We start from the raw sequence: 16066 nt of genomic DNA, 5'->3' as shown, positions 1-16066 counted from the left end.
AGCCGTTGGTTTCATCTTTTGAATTGTTGCACATTTCGTCATGCCGGAGTCTTTTATATATAGCTTACTATATGGTAAGGGTATTGCTCCTTGTTGAATGTCGTACTATGTCCTATAGGTTTTAACATCCCCTTTGGTCTTTGATTGATATAGTTGTCTCATTGGTAATCTACTACATCTCCTTGTTTTCAAAGTAACAACACAAGATGTTTGACAATTTAAGACATATTGCCTTGTTCAATCTTATTTAAAAAATAAAATCAAATGAAATGAAATTTACTACAAAGTGTATGACTGTGTACAAAACTACGCATATGCAAAGATATTATAATTATTTGCATTGCATACAACCCGATTGGGCTTGGGCTTGTAAACTACTGAGTCATTTTATGCTAAAAAAAAGTGAGGCTAAGTTTCATTATTCAATAGACCTTAATATTAGTCTTTTAAACGCATAAAGTATGTATGTCTCGTGTACACTATGAGACTGAATGCCTATTTATGTCTCGTGTACACTATGAGACTGAATACCTATTTATGTCTCGTGTATACTATGAGACTGAATGCCTATTTATTTCTCGTGTACACTAGGAGACTGAATGCCTATTTATGTCTCGTGTACACTATGAGACTGAATGCCTATTTCTGTCGTATACAACTTAGCTAGCTAGTACAGTAATTTTATTAAGATAAAATGGTCTTGACTGGTCGGTGTGAAAACGCAATATTCACCTTATAGAAGCTATGCAGTTATTTATACGTACCAAGAACTGGTCAGCCATAGAGTGGTCATTGTTGAGTTCAAGAGAAAAGGCAATTTAATTCACCTTTAATATTATACATGTGATAAATATCTTTTAAAAAAAAGTTGTTCTATTTGAATTCTGTCCTGAATATTGAAGTATACCGGTCCGTCTATGTTATATCTCCCTTACATTATCTCGGTATTATTTGAGAAAAATATATTCTTAACAGCTAACTCAGCCATTTCATACATTCATCTTGTTTTACTTATTATGTTTCCAATTAAAATTTCGTATTTATATCATTAATTATTCATTTCAGTTTTAATTGTAATGTATCAGTTATTCCATTTTTTTATGTTTCTGTTATATCCCTTATATCTATTTCGCCAGTGTAATTAAAGCTTTTGATCAGTTTGAAAATTATATTTCCCTTTTTCTTTGGTAATCCTGAACAAAAAGCGAGTCGTAATTAATCTAAACTAGTCTAAATCAAAAGGGAGCATCCATTTATAGAACAAAACGCTATGTAAATTTACATAACTTATTGCCAGGCGGATTCGAACGATAAATATGACGGAAAGAAGTACTGACAAGCAGTATACAGTAATCCCTCGTTGACGGGCGAATAAAGGTTGTGCAAGATCTGTATGAATTAAATTGTATTTCCAGGATTATCAAATATTTCGACCGTTCGTCACTATAATAATTAAAGAAATTCGTCTCTAGTCCTTCGAATATGTACAGTGAAGTATACCGTATTAAAAACCGTAAAACCAGAAACGACATTTTTTATTTTATGTATTTAATCTATTTTTTGGGGGAGGGGTCTTTGTGTTAAAAAACCCTGCAAATTCAAAGGCGACGAATTCTCGCAAGAAAAGTCTTCATTACTAATATGTACAATTCATTCACCGACTCGAAATGGTTCGTATTTATCCATCGGGTTTAGTTGTCTGTTTTTCCAATATATCCATAGTCAGCTAGTCCAAGGTAGCAGGTAGTATTTATGTTCAAAAGACCCATTTTTGTAATTCCAATGGGTATGTAGTAGTTTGTTAACCCAAAAGATCCATTTTCAGTAAGTAAAAGGGGTGATGTAGTGTGTATAAGTCCAAGATGTCAAGCATTGACTACAATTACATGACAACACATCTGTATGGTTATCAATGTCTTACTGATTGAACTTCTCATCTTAACGCATCCATCAGTTAGTTCGTATATCAAAGGGATCAAATAGTCTTTGCCTATGATATCCATAGTCAAAGGGGACAAGAAGGCTTTAAATCCAAGAGATCTGCAAGTCCCAGGGGTCAAATATAAGTATGTAGTTTCTCGCTGCATTGAAGACCCATTGGTGGCCTTCAGCTGTTGTCTGCTCTATGGTCGGGTTGTTGTCTCTTTGACACATTCCCCATTTCCATTCTCAATTTTATGGTCTATTAATCTAAATATCAATAGTAAGTCAAAGGAGAGTAGAAGTCTGGTAGTTCAAGAGATCCAGTAAGTCAAATGAGAGTAGAAGTCTGGTAGTTCAAGAGATCCAGTTCATTCATTCATGTTGGGTTTTATCGTCCGGCTATCTTGGTAGATATTGCGGACTACAATAACCTATTCTTGCAGTGTTGTATCTGCTGTTCTTTTCCCTTTCATCTTGCTCCGACATGGTGGTTGAGGTTTGTACGGAGTGTCTGATCGTTCTTGTAGGGCAAAGGCAGTTTGAATGGCCTCTGGATCTGGCAAGGATATAGAAGTATGAGATGGTGTGCGAAGTATAGGTCGGGGCCTTCGATGTCAAATCCCTCTGTGAAATCTATCCTACAACGCTTACTTTTAGGTTTGGATGGAGTACAGAAGTAACGGCGATGGCATGCCTTCTGGAAGTTGTACGGACTAGTGACAATGTCCGTCTTGATGTTGACTCCCTCTGGTTCTACACGATACTTTGTTGGTGTAAGTGGTATACCAATGACTGTATCCCTGGCTTGCGTCTGGCAGGTGTTTTCTATATACGCTTTTAGTGGTGGTAGGTACAGGTGTCCAGTAAGTCAGTAAGTCAAAGGAGAGTAGAAGTCTGGTAGTTCAAGGGATCCAGTAAGTCAGTAAGTCAAAGGAGAGTAAAAGTCTGGTAGTTCAAGAGATCCAGTAAGTCAGTAAGTCAAAGGAGAGTAGAAGTCTGGTAGTTCAAGAGATCCAGTAAGTCGGTAAGTCAAAGTAGCCAAGTATTCTGTAGGTCCCAACAAACCAAGTGGTCCGGTTGTCTGTTGGTCCATGAGATCTATTAGTCTGTAAATTCAAGGGTTCCAGTAGTATGTTAGTCCAAGGGTCAAGCAGTCACCACAATGCCATGGTAACTCATCTATGTTTATCAATGTATAACTGACTGTTATTTTCTTAACGCCTTCTTAATAATGAATGGCTATATCGTTGTTTTGGTCAAGTCATCTTAGAACGTAGTGGCTATATTGTGTCTAGTCAAAATTGTAACGGTAACGAACTCTTTCGTAGTCTTAAATCTAATAGTTGTCAATTTCAAGTCTAGTCGTTGCTTTTTGAATACTCCGAAATTATTAGGATGTAACAGATACACGTTAAAATTTCCATTCCAAACAGATTCTGTTAACGCATTTGCTGTATTACATTTATATCAGAAACAAAGTTTACATATGTGTGTGGCACTACAAAAACCGACTTTATATTTAAGGATTCTTTGATTCCAATGAGATTAAAAGGATGGATCTCCCTTTCAGCAACATATAAGAAAAAGCCAACGGTTATCAAATGTTACTTTGCTTTGTTTACTTTGCTTTGTTTACCGTAAAATTAATTAAACATTGGCAAAAAAACATCCTTTAAACTGTTTGTTGGATCTATTCATTTTCTGTTGTTTAATTATCAATATAATAATTAATATTGTTATTATTATTATTAATTTTGGTGTTTTTGTTATTGTTGTTGTTATTATCATCATAATTATTTTACTATGATCATTTGATAATCATATTTTATCTCGTGCATTACTTTATTTTATTTCACATTTTTCATTTGCTGCAATGCTTATTCGTTCTTCTTATAATAAGTTATACCCTTTTACATTGCCCACATAAAGCATGCATGTAGTTATGCCGAGAATCATGAACTTCCAATTTCCTACATAAATATATTATTTCGCCTTTATCTATAAACTTCGTTTTACCAAAGATCATTTCCCAAATTGTAACTATATAATTATATCCACCCCCCTTATTTTATTTGTTTTGCCATTAATTAATTAATTCAAACTGGGGAATAATTAACATGTTAATTTGTTATTCCCAATGAAACAGATCATTTGCGCTAGTCTATCATTTCCTTGCTTGAGGGAAAATATTACATGGAGATAAAAGTCTTCGGGTTACAAAAAATGTCATGGCAAGTGATAATAGTAGCACAAAATTGGTCGTGCACTTGTTACTAATATCTTGTCCTATTAAACATCGTCACGCCAATTTTCACTCCTTCTTTTACTCATCCCTCAAAGACCTTAATTGACCCAGATCAGATAACTCTTATCATTTAATCTCCTTTTAAACTGTCATTTTCTCTTTCACTACATCTCAAATTTACATAAAGAGGCGATAAAAACATAAGGGTGCAAAGAATTTTTATGTAAATATATGGTTTAATACCTACAATTGTTAAACTATTATTTATTAAATGTTTGTCTCCATGGTACAAGTTGTCATACTTCGAGTCAACTTCTGAATCGGAAGCAACTTTTTTTCTTATTAAACTTTTTAAAAAAATGTAATAAATTTATCTAATAACAATCAAGTTCATCAGTTAATAAGTTTATTGGTGGTAATTTGCTAGATATTTTGTTACTTGATAGTTGTAAAAATTTGATACGTCATTCGTCCATGTTTAGTTAAGGATGGACTAGTGAGATGGACATATCCGTCGTTTATCAGTATTTTATTCTTTTTGTGAAAATTTTGATGAATGAAGTAAAAACAGAGGTCAGACAATGGAAACATTAGTAAATGGTTAAACAACTTGTAAATCATTTTTCGTTCGTTTTATTATAACATTTATTAATATTTTCATACTTATATATGGCAACATTTATTAATATGTCTGTTTGTTGTTTACTAAGCACCTAGAGATAAAAGACAATTGGAATTTATGATTTCTACTGATAATTTTCAACACGTAAACTTCATATTAGACCAACGTTTTTCTGTTTTCAATAACAGTAATCTGTAGTAATAAATTGTTATTTTATGCAGGATTATTAAAAAGTACTATCAAAATTTATATCGTTAGGGACACGAATTCGTCCCGTATTTAAATAATTAAATGTTTGTGTTAATGGTACAAATTTGTATTGCTCATAAAAGTGTTTCTGTGCCACGTACATTTATTTTTGTATTTTATATAAAAATATAAATTGTTTGATGTGGGGCAGATAACACTATACATTAAAACTTTTTGTCGGCTTTTTCAAAGTTCAAAGGAGAAAAAAAGTGATTTTACTTCTCAAACCCTCTGGCGTTGATGATAATCAATGAACGATGAGCGAGATCTATCAAGAAAAAACGTTTTCCTTTCCCAACAAAGAATTTTTCCATCATGTTAAAAAAAAATTGTAATAAATTTCAGGCAATATATATTCGGGTCGTAAATAACCGCCAGACACAAATGTTTCCTTTATTTCCTCGATTTCAAACCAATATTAAGATGTATGACACATATTGCAATGAAACATTGTTTTTATCAATCATCTTAAGAAATTTGTCACAGAAAAATCTTTTACTTGTCTTTTGATTCATAAGATATGCTTTTCTCATTGCCTGTAAAGTAGACATAAATTTATGGTAATTTCTACAATACACAGCAACATCCCTTGATCCAGCGGTTGATATTCCTGATATTATCTAAATGTATTATGCAGACTTCGTTATTTCTTCCTGTTAGATCGTAAATTACCACAAAGAAACAAAATAAATCTTCCATACACATATCTTTATTGGAGGTGTAACAGAATTTTAAAATATATTTTTCTTGTAATTGTACTTTTTATTTTTCAAGAAATTGTGTTATAAGATTTCAAATATTCCTCTTTCTTGAGATTTTGTCAGTGTGTTTATTTTTTTTAATTATAAAAAATGTTAAATTTCTAAACTCGGTTATATGGATGATTTTGTTAATTTACAGGCTTTAAATTGTAGATTTTTAAAAGGAATGATCTTTGTCAGATAGAAATAGAACAGGAAACATTAATTTTATCTTAATAAAACTACAGTAAAATATTCAAATTAACAAGAAAATTAAATGTTTGAAGACATAAAATGTTACCTTTTATTCGAGTTGGTTTTCTGTTGAAAAATGCATTACATCCGCCGTGTTGAAAAGCGTAATGTCCATAATTTGGCGAAACGGAACTAAATCTGCAGGCCGAATTTGACACCACTGGCCCTACCCCTTGGTAAGCACAGGGGTTGCTAAAGTCACAGTAAGGCCCTTGCTTATAAGTGGGCTGATACGGGTACGGCATAGAATCACCTAAGTATATCATTTTTCGGTTGTTTTTTTTTTTGTTAACACAAATGAGTTCAAAACACTGTGAAGTATATTAATATCGCTAGCCAATGTTAATTAGTTATAGTAAAGGAATTTTCTTCCAGAAACGAAGTTGTAAGAACAGTAATGAAGTGAATAGAAACGTTACATCAATACATCCCGGTGTCAGATCGTTTAATAAACAAGTTTCATTCGCATCCTTTCGCCTAATCGGGCTCATTCATATTCAAAACGTTATCCGTAACGAATGCACAAGCTCGCCTCATAAGAAGATTCCGTCCTCATACACAAAGATAAAGGGATCGCATGCAAATCGGCAAAATGACATTCACTGTCTGTGATGCGTTCAAATAAACACGATTGTTAACAAAGTGGGCGAGAACAATTTTTACAAGACACTTGTTTTACTGCTAATAATTTGTTTGTGATCTTGTCAAAAAATGGTCAGACACGCGCCTCAGAGTAACCTTTTACCGTTAAACTGTTCACTCTGATGGTTACGGAGTAACGCCTGTGAATCACATTAAAACTGATTTCATCAACAAAATAGTAATAGCATCACACACAAATATATTTTTTTCTAATCGGGTTTCTCTTCAGTCGTTCCAGCATCCGATCCGTGTATTATAATAGACAATATTTTGAATTGCTCTCGCAAATGTTGTTGGGAGGTGATATTGACTAATCCAGTAAAAACACAAAGATGAAACCCATTTTTTTTATGAAATATCTAAATATCTAGAAAAGGAATAATTTGGAAAAATGATTACTTTTCTTAATCTTGTTCTGATACCTGCGTGGGAAAGCGAATTGAATATCTAAATGTAAATTTATTCCTCAGCATGACTTTAGATCTGATGAAAGCATTTTTTACCTTACCCGTGGGTCTTTCTTCATAATCGTTATTCTCTTATTAATCTAAATGAGACAATCAAAGACCAATTGCTTGTCTTTATCTAGCGAAGATCCAGACGTGGTTTCTTTAAGATGTATAACGTTCGAGATAAGATGAGTTTTAATTAATATAAACGTTTCATTATCTCTCCGTTAATTGCCAAGATTTCATTATTGAATAGCCAATTTATGCAGGGAAGGTGCATATTTTAATATTTACACCATGACATATAAATAAGTGTTAGAAAATTCCTCTACCAGAACACAAAAAGTTAAAAAATATCAGAAAGATAAAATTATTATTTTTCTGAATACATGCAAATTAATGTTACAAATGTTTTGTCAAAAACCACCCAATTCGTCATGCAAGGATTGCATAAAATCACCAAAAGTTCAGTATATAAATGGAGCCATTTAACACTTCAATTGTTGGGTGTTGGGTTCATACAAATTTATCATTTTTTTTTTGTAAACATTTCTATTAAATATACCATCTAGTACTGAAACCTCAAATTTAATATTATTATAAAACCAGTGTCTTAGTCAAATGATTTAGCTTATACTAGCAACATGAAGAATAGTTATAGTAATAATAATAAAAGTAAATTTGATCAATCTTCCAAGAGGTCTGTTGTTTTGTCATGTGTTGTCAACAAATCTAAATATAGGGGCAGGTTTAATCAAAGTTTGGTTTTATTGTAAACCGTTATATTTGTAATGAGGTGTCCATTACAGATTATTAGGTTTGTTGTAAAATATCTGGGCATTAAGGCGAAAATTTTGATTTTGCTCCCATTAAATTCTCACCTCGCGCGACAGATTTGATAAGTGCGACGAACCGCACCGCCGAATGGAGTAATTACATTATTTTCTGCTTTGCAAGTATTTGATTAATGTTTTAAAAATTATCTGAAAATTTTACTAATGTTGTGGACTTAACGATCTAATGCAGCAATTTGATTCTTTAAAATCTGCATAATATTTTTTCATATTTTATGTTTTTAACGAACTGATGTTTTAGTTACTTAATGATCTCAAATGTTTAAATTTCGAACGTTTGATATTTGTTTTTATATCTAAATCCATAAAAAGACTACATTTTCAACAAAATTGTTTTTCGGGTATGAATTTATTGCAGTCATCTATCATCTGGGAGAATTTTAATTAAAACACATATATTGATCTGAGGCAATTTGTATTTGATGGCATGTTTGATAATTTTAAGTATTTTAAAATGACTTTCAATATCAACATTTCTGCTTCACTAACTAGCATTGCAAGATGTTTTAAGAAAAAGGCTTCAATTAAAATAGTCTTAAAAATTAAGAATGTTTAACCTTAAGTACATTATTTCTAATTAAAGTTTATAGCAAAGAAATACATTTTTTTTTTTTTTGGAAATGGGAATGTTGTTTTTTTACAAATGTCATGCACTGTACATGTATTGCTAGGTGTGTGCGTAAAGGAGGGGGTTAACAAAACGTAATAGTATTAAATAGTAATAAACAAATTTCACATACCAAAAACGCTATCTTCACCGAATTCTAAAATAAAAATTTTCAAATTAAAACATGCAACATTTAAATGATGAATATTAAATACACATAAAATTGTAACATAATTCTGTATGACAGAAAAAAATGTTCTTTTTACATGTTTAAATTTCACAAAGAACAAATTTATCACATGAAATATATTTTTTGCTGTTCTCGCATGAAATATTTGCAATAAAAGTGGGTTGCAACCTTTTAGACATGATTAACATAACATAAACACAAACAAATTGGTTTTCAACTGACGGCTTAATGACTCCGCCTCTGTATCCGCCCACATAAGAACATAAGACTAAGGCGGAGTTTAGTTTATATTAAGTATGCATACGATAATTGGTCGAAAACAAAGTCAAAAGGTTTATCTATCATATACATGACAGATTGTGGACACTTAATAAAAGTGAAACATCTCATTTGTGATATATAAAAAAAAATATCCTACATTCATTATTTTCTTGCTAGTTTAAAAAATAAATTAAGGAGATCGAGGCGATAAGAATATACAAAATAGAAAAATGAAAGCCAATAACATAAGAAAATATTCAAAAATTTGGAAATTCTATATAAAAAACTGTAACAAATAATGAAAACACGAATCAAATTATTTTTACAAAGTATTTTCATTGACTATTCTTTAACAAATACGGAGTAATCGAGACTTGGAACCCGAAACCACAGGATAGGACACAGTCACGCGATACCGCAGTCATTTAGTGTATGCCGGATCTAACCCTGGGTCAATTTTCTAGTGGTATGTCAATAAATGTAAAATGGTCATATTGTTTCATTCAAATAGTTCCAAATAATAAGATTTGATCAATAATGCTATTTCGCAAATAACAAATAATCTTTTTAAAAACAATATTAGTCATTGTGAAATAAGTAAAAATGTCTGTTTATGTAAACCAAGACTTCTGCCATCCGAAAGAGATCTAATATGAAATGCTAAGATGTATTTGAAACAAACCCCCCATAAAGTAAGATTGAAAATTCGGAATAGTAAAATATAAGCTGCCTAACAAACCTTTTATTATGGGGCAATTTATAAATATACATGTGCATTTCTGCACGTATGTGTAACGTACATTTTTCTTTCGATATCACATACCCAGGGTTGCATGTAGGATTTTGCAAAAAAAAAATGTCCAACTGCCCATCTTGTGAAGAAAAACTGGGATGTAGGCACATAGGTTCCTAAAAATGTGTAGGCATAACAAAGAGAATTATTGGGCTCAATGTTGCCGTTCTTTTGTATAAAAAAGAATTCACATTCATTATTCGGGGAAAAAGGGGGAGGGTTACGATACACTCTCTTCTGTGTACATGCAGTATCCCTAATATAAGAAAAGATTTTAAAACAAGAATTTGATTGAATCTGATACACCTTTAACAATTCGAAAATATACAAAACGTAAACCGTATGAAATATTTCTTGCACATGCTTTAAATTCAACTGACAGACACAACATATTTCCACTGTGTTTTTCACAAGTTAAAATCATAAAAAAAGAATGAAGTATAGCAATGATATGTCACTTTTATCATAATCATGTACAATTCTTGTAAACAGAAAGATTAAAAAACAGATTTTCAAATAAATCTGAGTCTACGTTTTAATTCATGAGAATTTGTATTTTTTGAGTTTTATCATTTTACTGCCCACCCATACCAACAGAGGTTTATCAGAGGTTTATATTTCTTCAACTTCACTCTATGTGGTCAAAATTAAAGTGATGATGTATCGTTTTTCAGAAGATTTTTATGTTTATATTTTGGATACATAAAAGCTCGAGGCGACACATTAGAATCGGATGAAAATATCAGTAACAAAGACAGTCTTATTCCATTAAAATTTGACAGGATCATACTGTGAATGTTTCTGCCAAAAGAAAATCTCGCTTTATGATATAAATATGGTATTTATCGAAATATAAAATCTTTTTTAATGCAGTCAAAATTGATAATCAGAGTTGATTAAAATGCTGTTAACGCCTTTTGTGGTGGGATTTTTAACTTTTATAGCACTTTACAAAATTTACAAAAACCCGCATGTGAAAGATTTTATTTTCAATAGTATAATTAAATATTCAAAACATGTTTTCACATAATTTAACAGCTAACCAACTGCTCAGGGAGTTGTCCTTCTTTGGACGGTGTCATACAACTGGGACTATTAAACTAAGTTAGTATAATAGTCCAAGAATACAACCAGAAAAAAAATTCGAAATTTTCCGACAAGAATACTTAAGGAAATTTACAAAAACCCGCATGTGAAAGATTTTATTTTCAATAGTATAATCAAATATTCATAACATGTTTTCACATACTTTGACAGCTAACCAACTGCTCAGGGAGTTGTCCTTCTTTGGACGGTGTCATACAACTGGGACTATTAAACTCAGTTGGTATGTCCCAGAATACAACCAGAAAATTTTCCGACAAGAATACTTAAGGACAACTTTTCGCAATTTTTACCACATGCACTGCATTATCCGAGGTGTCAACAGGCCTTTACATCAGAATGTAATCGCATGTTGTCAACTGATGCGGACTCTATATTCACTCAAAATTTTCATGACAAACACATACAGAAAACAAGAAACAGGCGACAGAATTAAAAATTGAGAAGATGAGAATGATCCAATAAGAACCACAATGATTCAAAATCATAACACAAATCCAGAGATTGTATTATATGTCTCTGATAAAACTAAGGTTATATGACAGCAGAGCTACAGAATGCACGTTCTAAGATCTATTCCGTAAAATACGTGTTAACAGATTGCAGTGAAATTGTTATAAGAGATGTGTGTATTAAGAGCCCTGTGCAAATTTTGTTAAATTGAATAAACAAAAGAAAATGACAAACAACTTCATACACAACTCGTTAGTATAATGCAAGGTGAATAATTTTGGAGCCGTTTACCTTGTACAAAGGTTTGAGAACTTAATTATTCACCAAAATGAGTGACGAAATGATAGATGTACAGGACATCTGACAGACCCCCGGGGCAACGATATAACCTCAATCCATATACTTATATTTATCATTACGTGGTATTTATAGTTGTGTATTACATTCATTAAAGACTGTCACAAACAAAATCGCTGAATAAAGAATTTTGGTTCAACTTCGGTGTTATTCAAACTTTCTTAGTATTTTTTTAATCTAATTCACTGATATATTTAGACACCAACAACAAAATGTTCCGAATAAAAACCAAACTGTCGCACTTATAAAGTTTTCACATTTGACCCTGGCTTATACTACTTCCTGTTTCTTTAAACTGGCACCATTACGGCTTACTATGGACCTACCATGCATGCTCTCTTCTAACAGGGACAAAGCCTGTCATACAAGGACAAGATTATAAATAACGCTTTTGAATCTTAGACTATATGAAACTTTGTCAATATGAAAATGCTCCAAGGTGTTCTGAATACTAGTTTAAAGCAGAAATGTTTGAATACCGTTGAAATTATAAAATATAAGTATACCATCAGACGGAATTGGATTCAGGCCAAATTTCCATACAGTTGGTGTTTACTGCCACATAATTGGGGGAAAAAAAATAAAGAAAGCAGTTACGTAATGATTAATATAAGAATACTAGCAATATACATCAGAAAAGGGCAAAAATAATTATTTATTTATTTAAGATCTCTCGGAAAGAAAAAGAGGTTCTGACACAGAACTTTTTTTTTAAAAACATCGGTTATATCACATAAACGTAACTCAAAGCTACTTTGCCAATGATGGAACGATATGCAAGTTCTAGTCGCGCAAGGTCAGCTAAACATGTTGAATGGTAAACTTGCATCAATTGTGGTTCAACTTCATTTTTAAGAAGATACAATTAACCAATTAAATGTTTTACAAATTCAATATAACGCATATTTGATTGAAATTTTGTACGAAAACGTGTTCTTTTCGACAATGAATCGGGTACATAGATACTGGACGATGTCCTACTTCAATATAAAAATAATAAGTTGTGGTATGATTGTCAATGAGACAACCCGCCTACAGAGACTAAATGACGTAGAAGTTAACAACTATAGGTCACCGTATGGCCTTCAAAAATGAGCAAAATCCATTAAATTCATGTTTAGACACCAATCAACGATCAATTATGTAACATGGGTAGGAGATCTTTATTACCCATGTATATATTATTATGCACCAAAACACCACCCTTAACATAAAACGGAATTATATAGTGTCTAATCCGCTTACGTTTTAACACCTAGTGATACCTTAATTAAAACTACTGGGGTACTATTGATAACTCATATCGATCCATTTTCTAAAGTATAATACAGTTTTAGTTTTGTCAAGCAGTATTTAATAATTTACTAAGTAGGTTTCTCAATTTTCGATTATTTTAAACACAAAGTTTCAAATCCGGTGCTGTTTTCTGAAAACAACATCTCTATCAAGCAGATTTGATTGTTGAAAGATATCATACAATCAGACTTGTTGATTAATTTTCTTCTCTTTGTCATTTTCTCACGATTCCCTCTGACAGAGGCTTTGTTTTTTAATACTCTTTTAAAAAAAATATATCACCTGTAAAGAAAATTGAACGTGAAAGACGTCATCGCGTTTACTTCTACTTCAATGAAACACACCATATGGTAACAGAAAAATACCAAATGTTTGTTAAAGTGCTTAACAGGACATGGATAACCAACTGTAATGGGGATAGTTGTCTCACTGGCAATCATACCACATCTCCTTATTTTTATATGAAGAACCAACAAAGTTTAAAGTACAATATCTTAAAAAGCCATTCTATGCAATGGTATGTCAGTTTATATCATTTTCCCCCTAGGTATTGAGCTATTGGAACTCCCTCTTGATATTTAAGACAAAATGTCTTTATTTAAGACATTAAACTAGAAATCCTCTGCTTTCTCCAGTTGTTGCATCAATTCTATTCAGTCGTACAGTTGGCTGTTATGGAATAGCTATGTCCCAGATAACCATAGATATGTTCCCCTTGTCGTATCCACAATCATAGGCTCTTTTGGAATCGTTTCTTTTTTCATCGTCGTTATTGTGGCTACGTTATAGTCTGGTTTTTTTTCTACGATATATGGCGTGTGTTAGATATATGGTGCTTGTTTGTCCACTCTCTTAATGTGTGATAATATCTATGGATAAGCATGGTATTTCATGAGAAAAAAGTAAGAAAAACTTCGATATTTGATTTCAATTTCACGACAACCTAAACACCATCTAAATTTTCACTATGCACACCGAGCAAGCATAGCACAACAACAAAAAATAAAATGATCTCAGCCACTAGTCAAAGGGCCTTAACTCTTGAAAACCAATAAACAGATTTAACTATTGGAAATACAAGCTATTTAAATCAATTGTGCAATGAGTACCAATATTTGTTTACAATATGATTGTGGTGGAGTGTGAAATGTCTGTATAATCCGCGAATCGTTTGTGAATAACCACCGACTACTCATGCAATAAGTTAACATGGCCTTGAGTAACCTGTCGAACAAGCGAAGCAATGAGTGAACATGGCCTTCAACATTCAGTTGTTTGTATATTATCTAGACCTTTTACGCTTAACAGTGCACAAACCCCAACAACTCGAGTTTCCTTGTACTGCTGACTTAAGTCTTGACGAAGCGTTCAATAACTTGAACAATGAAAACATATATATATGTAAATATGTACAAGATGGTTCTACAAGTAGGACATGCATATTTATTAATGTACAGATGCTGTAATATCGAACGTTGTTTCAAATCATGTTAATGAAATATTTAGATAAACACGTTATTGGGATGTAAAATCTAATATTATTTACTTTTTTAATCAGTAAGGAACCATCTCAACAATTTAGGTATTCCAAAATAATAAGGAATGCATGGAAGATATGTAAGTAACATAATTTATTAAAATAAAGACTTCTTGATCTTTTAAATCTAAAAAATTATCCGAGACGGGTCTATTACACAGTGCTAAAAAAACCCACATGTTAGACCAACTATTAGCAAAATTGTACTTTATATTTAAAGTATGTAAAGTTGACTGAGAGGTATAAGAAAGGTATACAATTCCGAGGACATGTACATTAAAAATATGATCCCATTGTTTTCTTGATACGACAGAGGTCTTTCCTTTTTAATAAAAATTCAGAAAAAAAATTGTCACCAAAGACATAAACGTGAACTGTTTACACTTTATATTGTTTACCGAAAATAGAGATCGCATTACGATAGATTTTTACCTGGTAGTTATAAAAACATATTTAAAAATATTCGTGACTTTATTGTTCAGCTAAAACATGGTATCAAATATCGGTTTAAAATTCAGAAATATAATAATGGAACTGTTTGTTCAAACTCTCAAGGACGAATTACATGTATTAAATCTTTAAAAATATACAAGTGCATATAATAATGGGTAATTGGCACAAATCCCCTGCTTAGTAAGAACGTTGTTAAATTTTAAATGTAATTCCTCATCAGAAATGTTAAACTGTGAAATGTACAACAATCGATATACAATGTATATTTTGACTAACTTCTGTTGTTGAATCTCTGCTGTTACATACAACTTTTCCCACTACACCTTTTTCCGATTTTGGTGTAAGTACAATGCATTTTATTTCATGTGCATTGTTTACCCCTCCCCCGCCACTTTAAAAAAAAATGGTGAGGGACATCATGATATTAAAACACCATTTAATTATCTTGTCTAATCAAAAAACATCTCCCTTTTAATCTATATAGTATCTATACTTCAAAGTCACATATTTAAACCAAAATTCAATCACCTACTTCCTCTTTTCTCAGATGGGATAGGAATAAGTATGGAAAAAATATATAAACTAAAAAAATCCTTACCTAAGGAACAAATCATTGCAATTTTCTCCGTGTTTAATTTTAGTAATATATTGTTTTATCTACATTTTTTATAACATATATTATATAGGTACAAAAAAGTGACTCGTCAGTATCAATCACACTTGCCAAGATAATAGCAATCCATCTAAAAATAAGAACAAGAATTAGACAGAACCGAGCTTGAAAACTAAGGTGTGTTTCGATACATCACGAATTTACCATTTTACTTAATAGCTGAAAGTTAGATGATGAAATACGTCAGATAACAAAGACAAATTAAAAGAAACTTAATCAAAAGTGCGTGCTATATTCAATAAAAATAATTAAGCTACTCAGCTGTTAAAATATCAGAACAAATTTTGCAGTTTTCTATACAAAAATATTGGCGGAGTTTTTAAATGGCTATCCTGTTCACTTTTACGTTTTGAAGGCATGCAC

At 31.8% G+C, this 16066-nt stretch overlaps 1 protein-coding gene across 8 annotated transcripts in view; it reads right to left on the bottom strand.

The window, feature by feature from the left end:
* The window catches only part of LOC127709070 (paired box protein Pax-5-like), a 65816-nt gene that overhangs the window by 29773 nt on the left and 19977 nt on the right, over positions 1–16066 (bottom strand). For 7 of the 8 annotated variants that reach the window (XM_052214414.1, XM_052214408.1, XM_052214410.1 and 4 more), the window contains exon 3: positions 8720–8743. The exons of the other annotated variant lie outside the window; for it this stretch is intronic. In XM_052214414.1, coding sequence (XP_052070374.1) covers positions 8720–8743 — 24 coding nt within the window. The remainder of the gene's footprint in view (positions 1–8719; positions 8744–16066) is intronic. 8 annotated transcript variants of the gene reach the window in all.

Source organism: Mytilus californianus, unplaced genomic scaffold (assembly GCF_021869535.1).
Source record: "Mytilus californianus isolate M0D057914Y unplaced genomic scaffold, xbMytCali1.0.p SCAF_7, whole genome shotgun sequence".
Lineage (NCBI taxonomy): Eukaryota > Metazoa > Mollusca > Bivalvia > Mytilida > Mytilidae > Mytilus > Mytilus californianus.
This window is presented reverse-complemented; position numbering and strand designations above follow the sequence as displayed.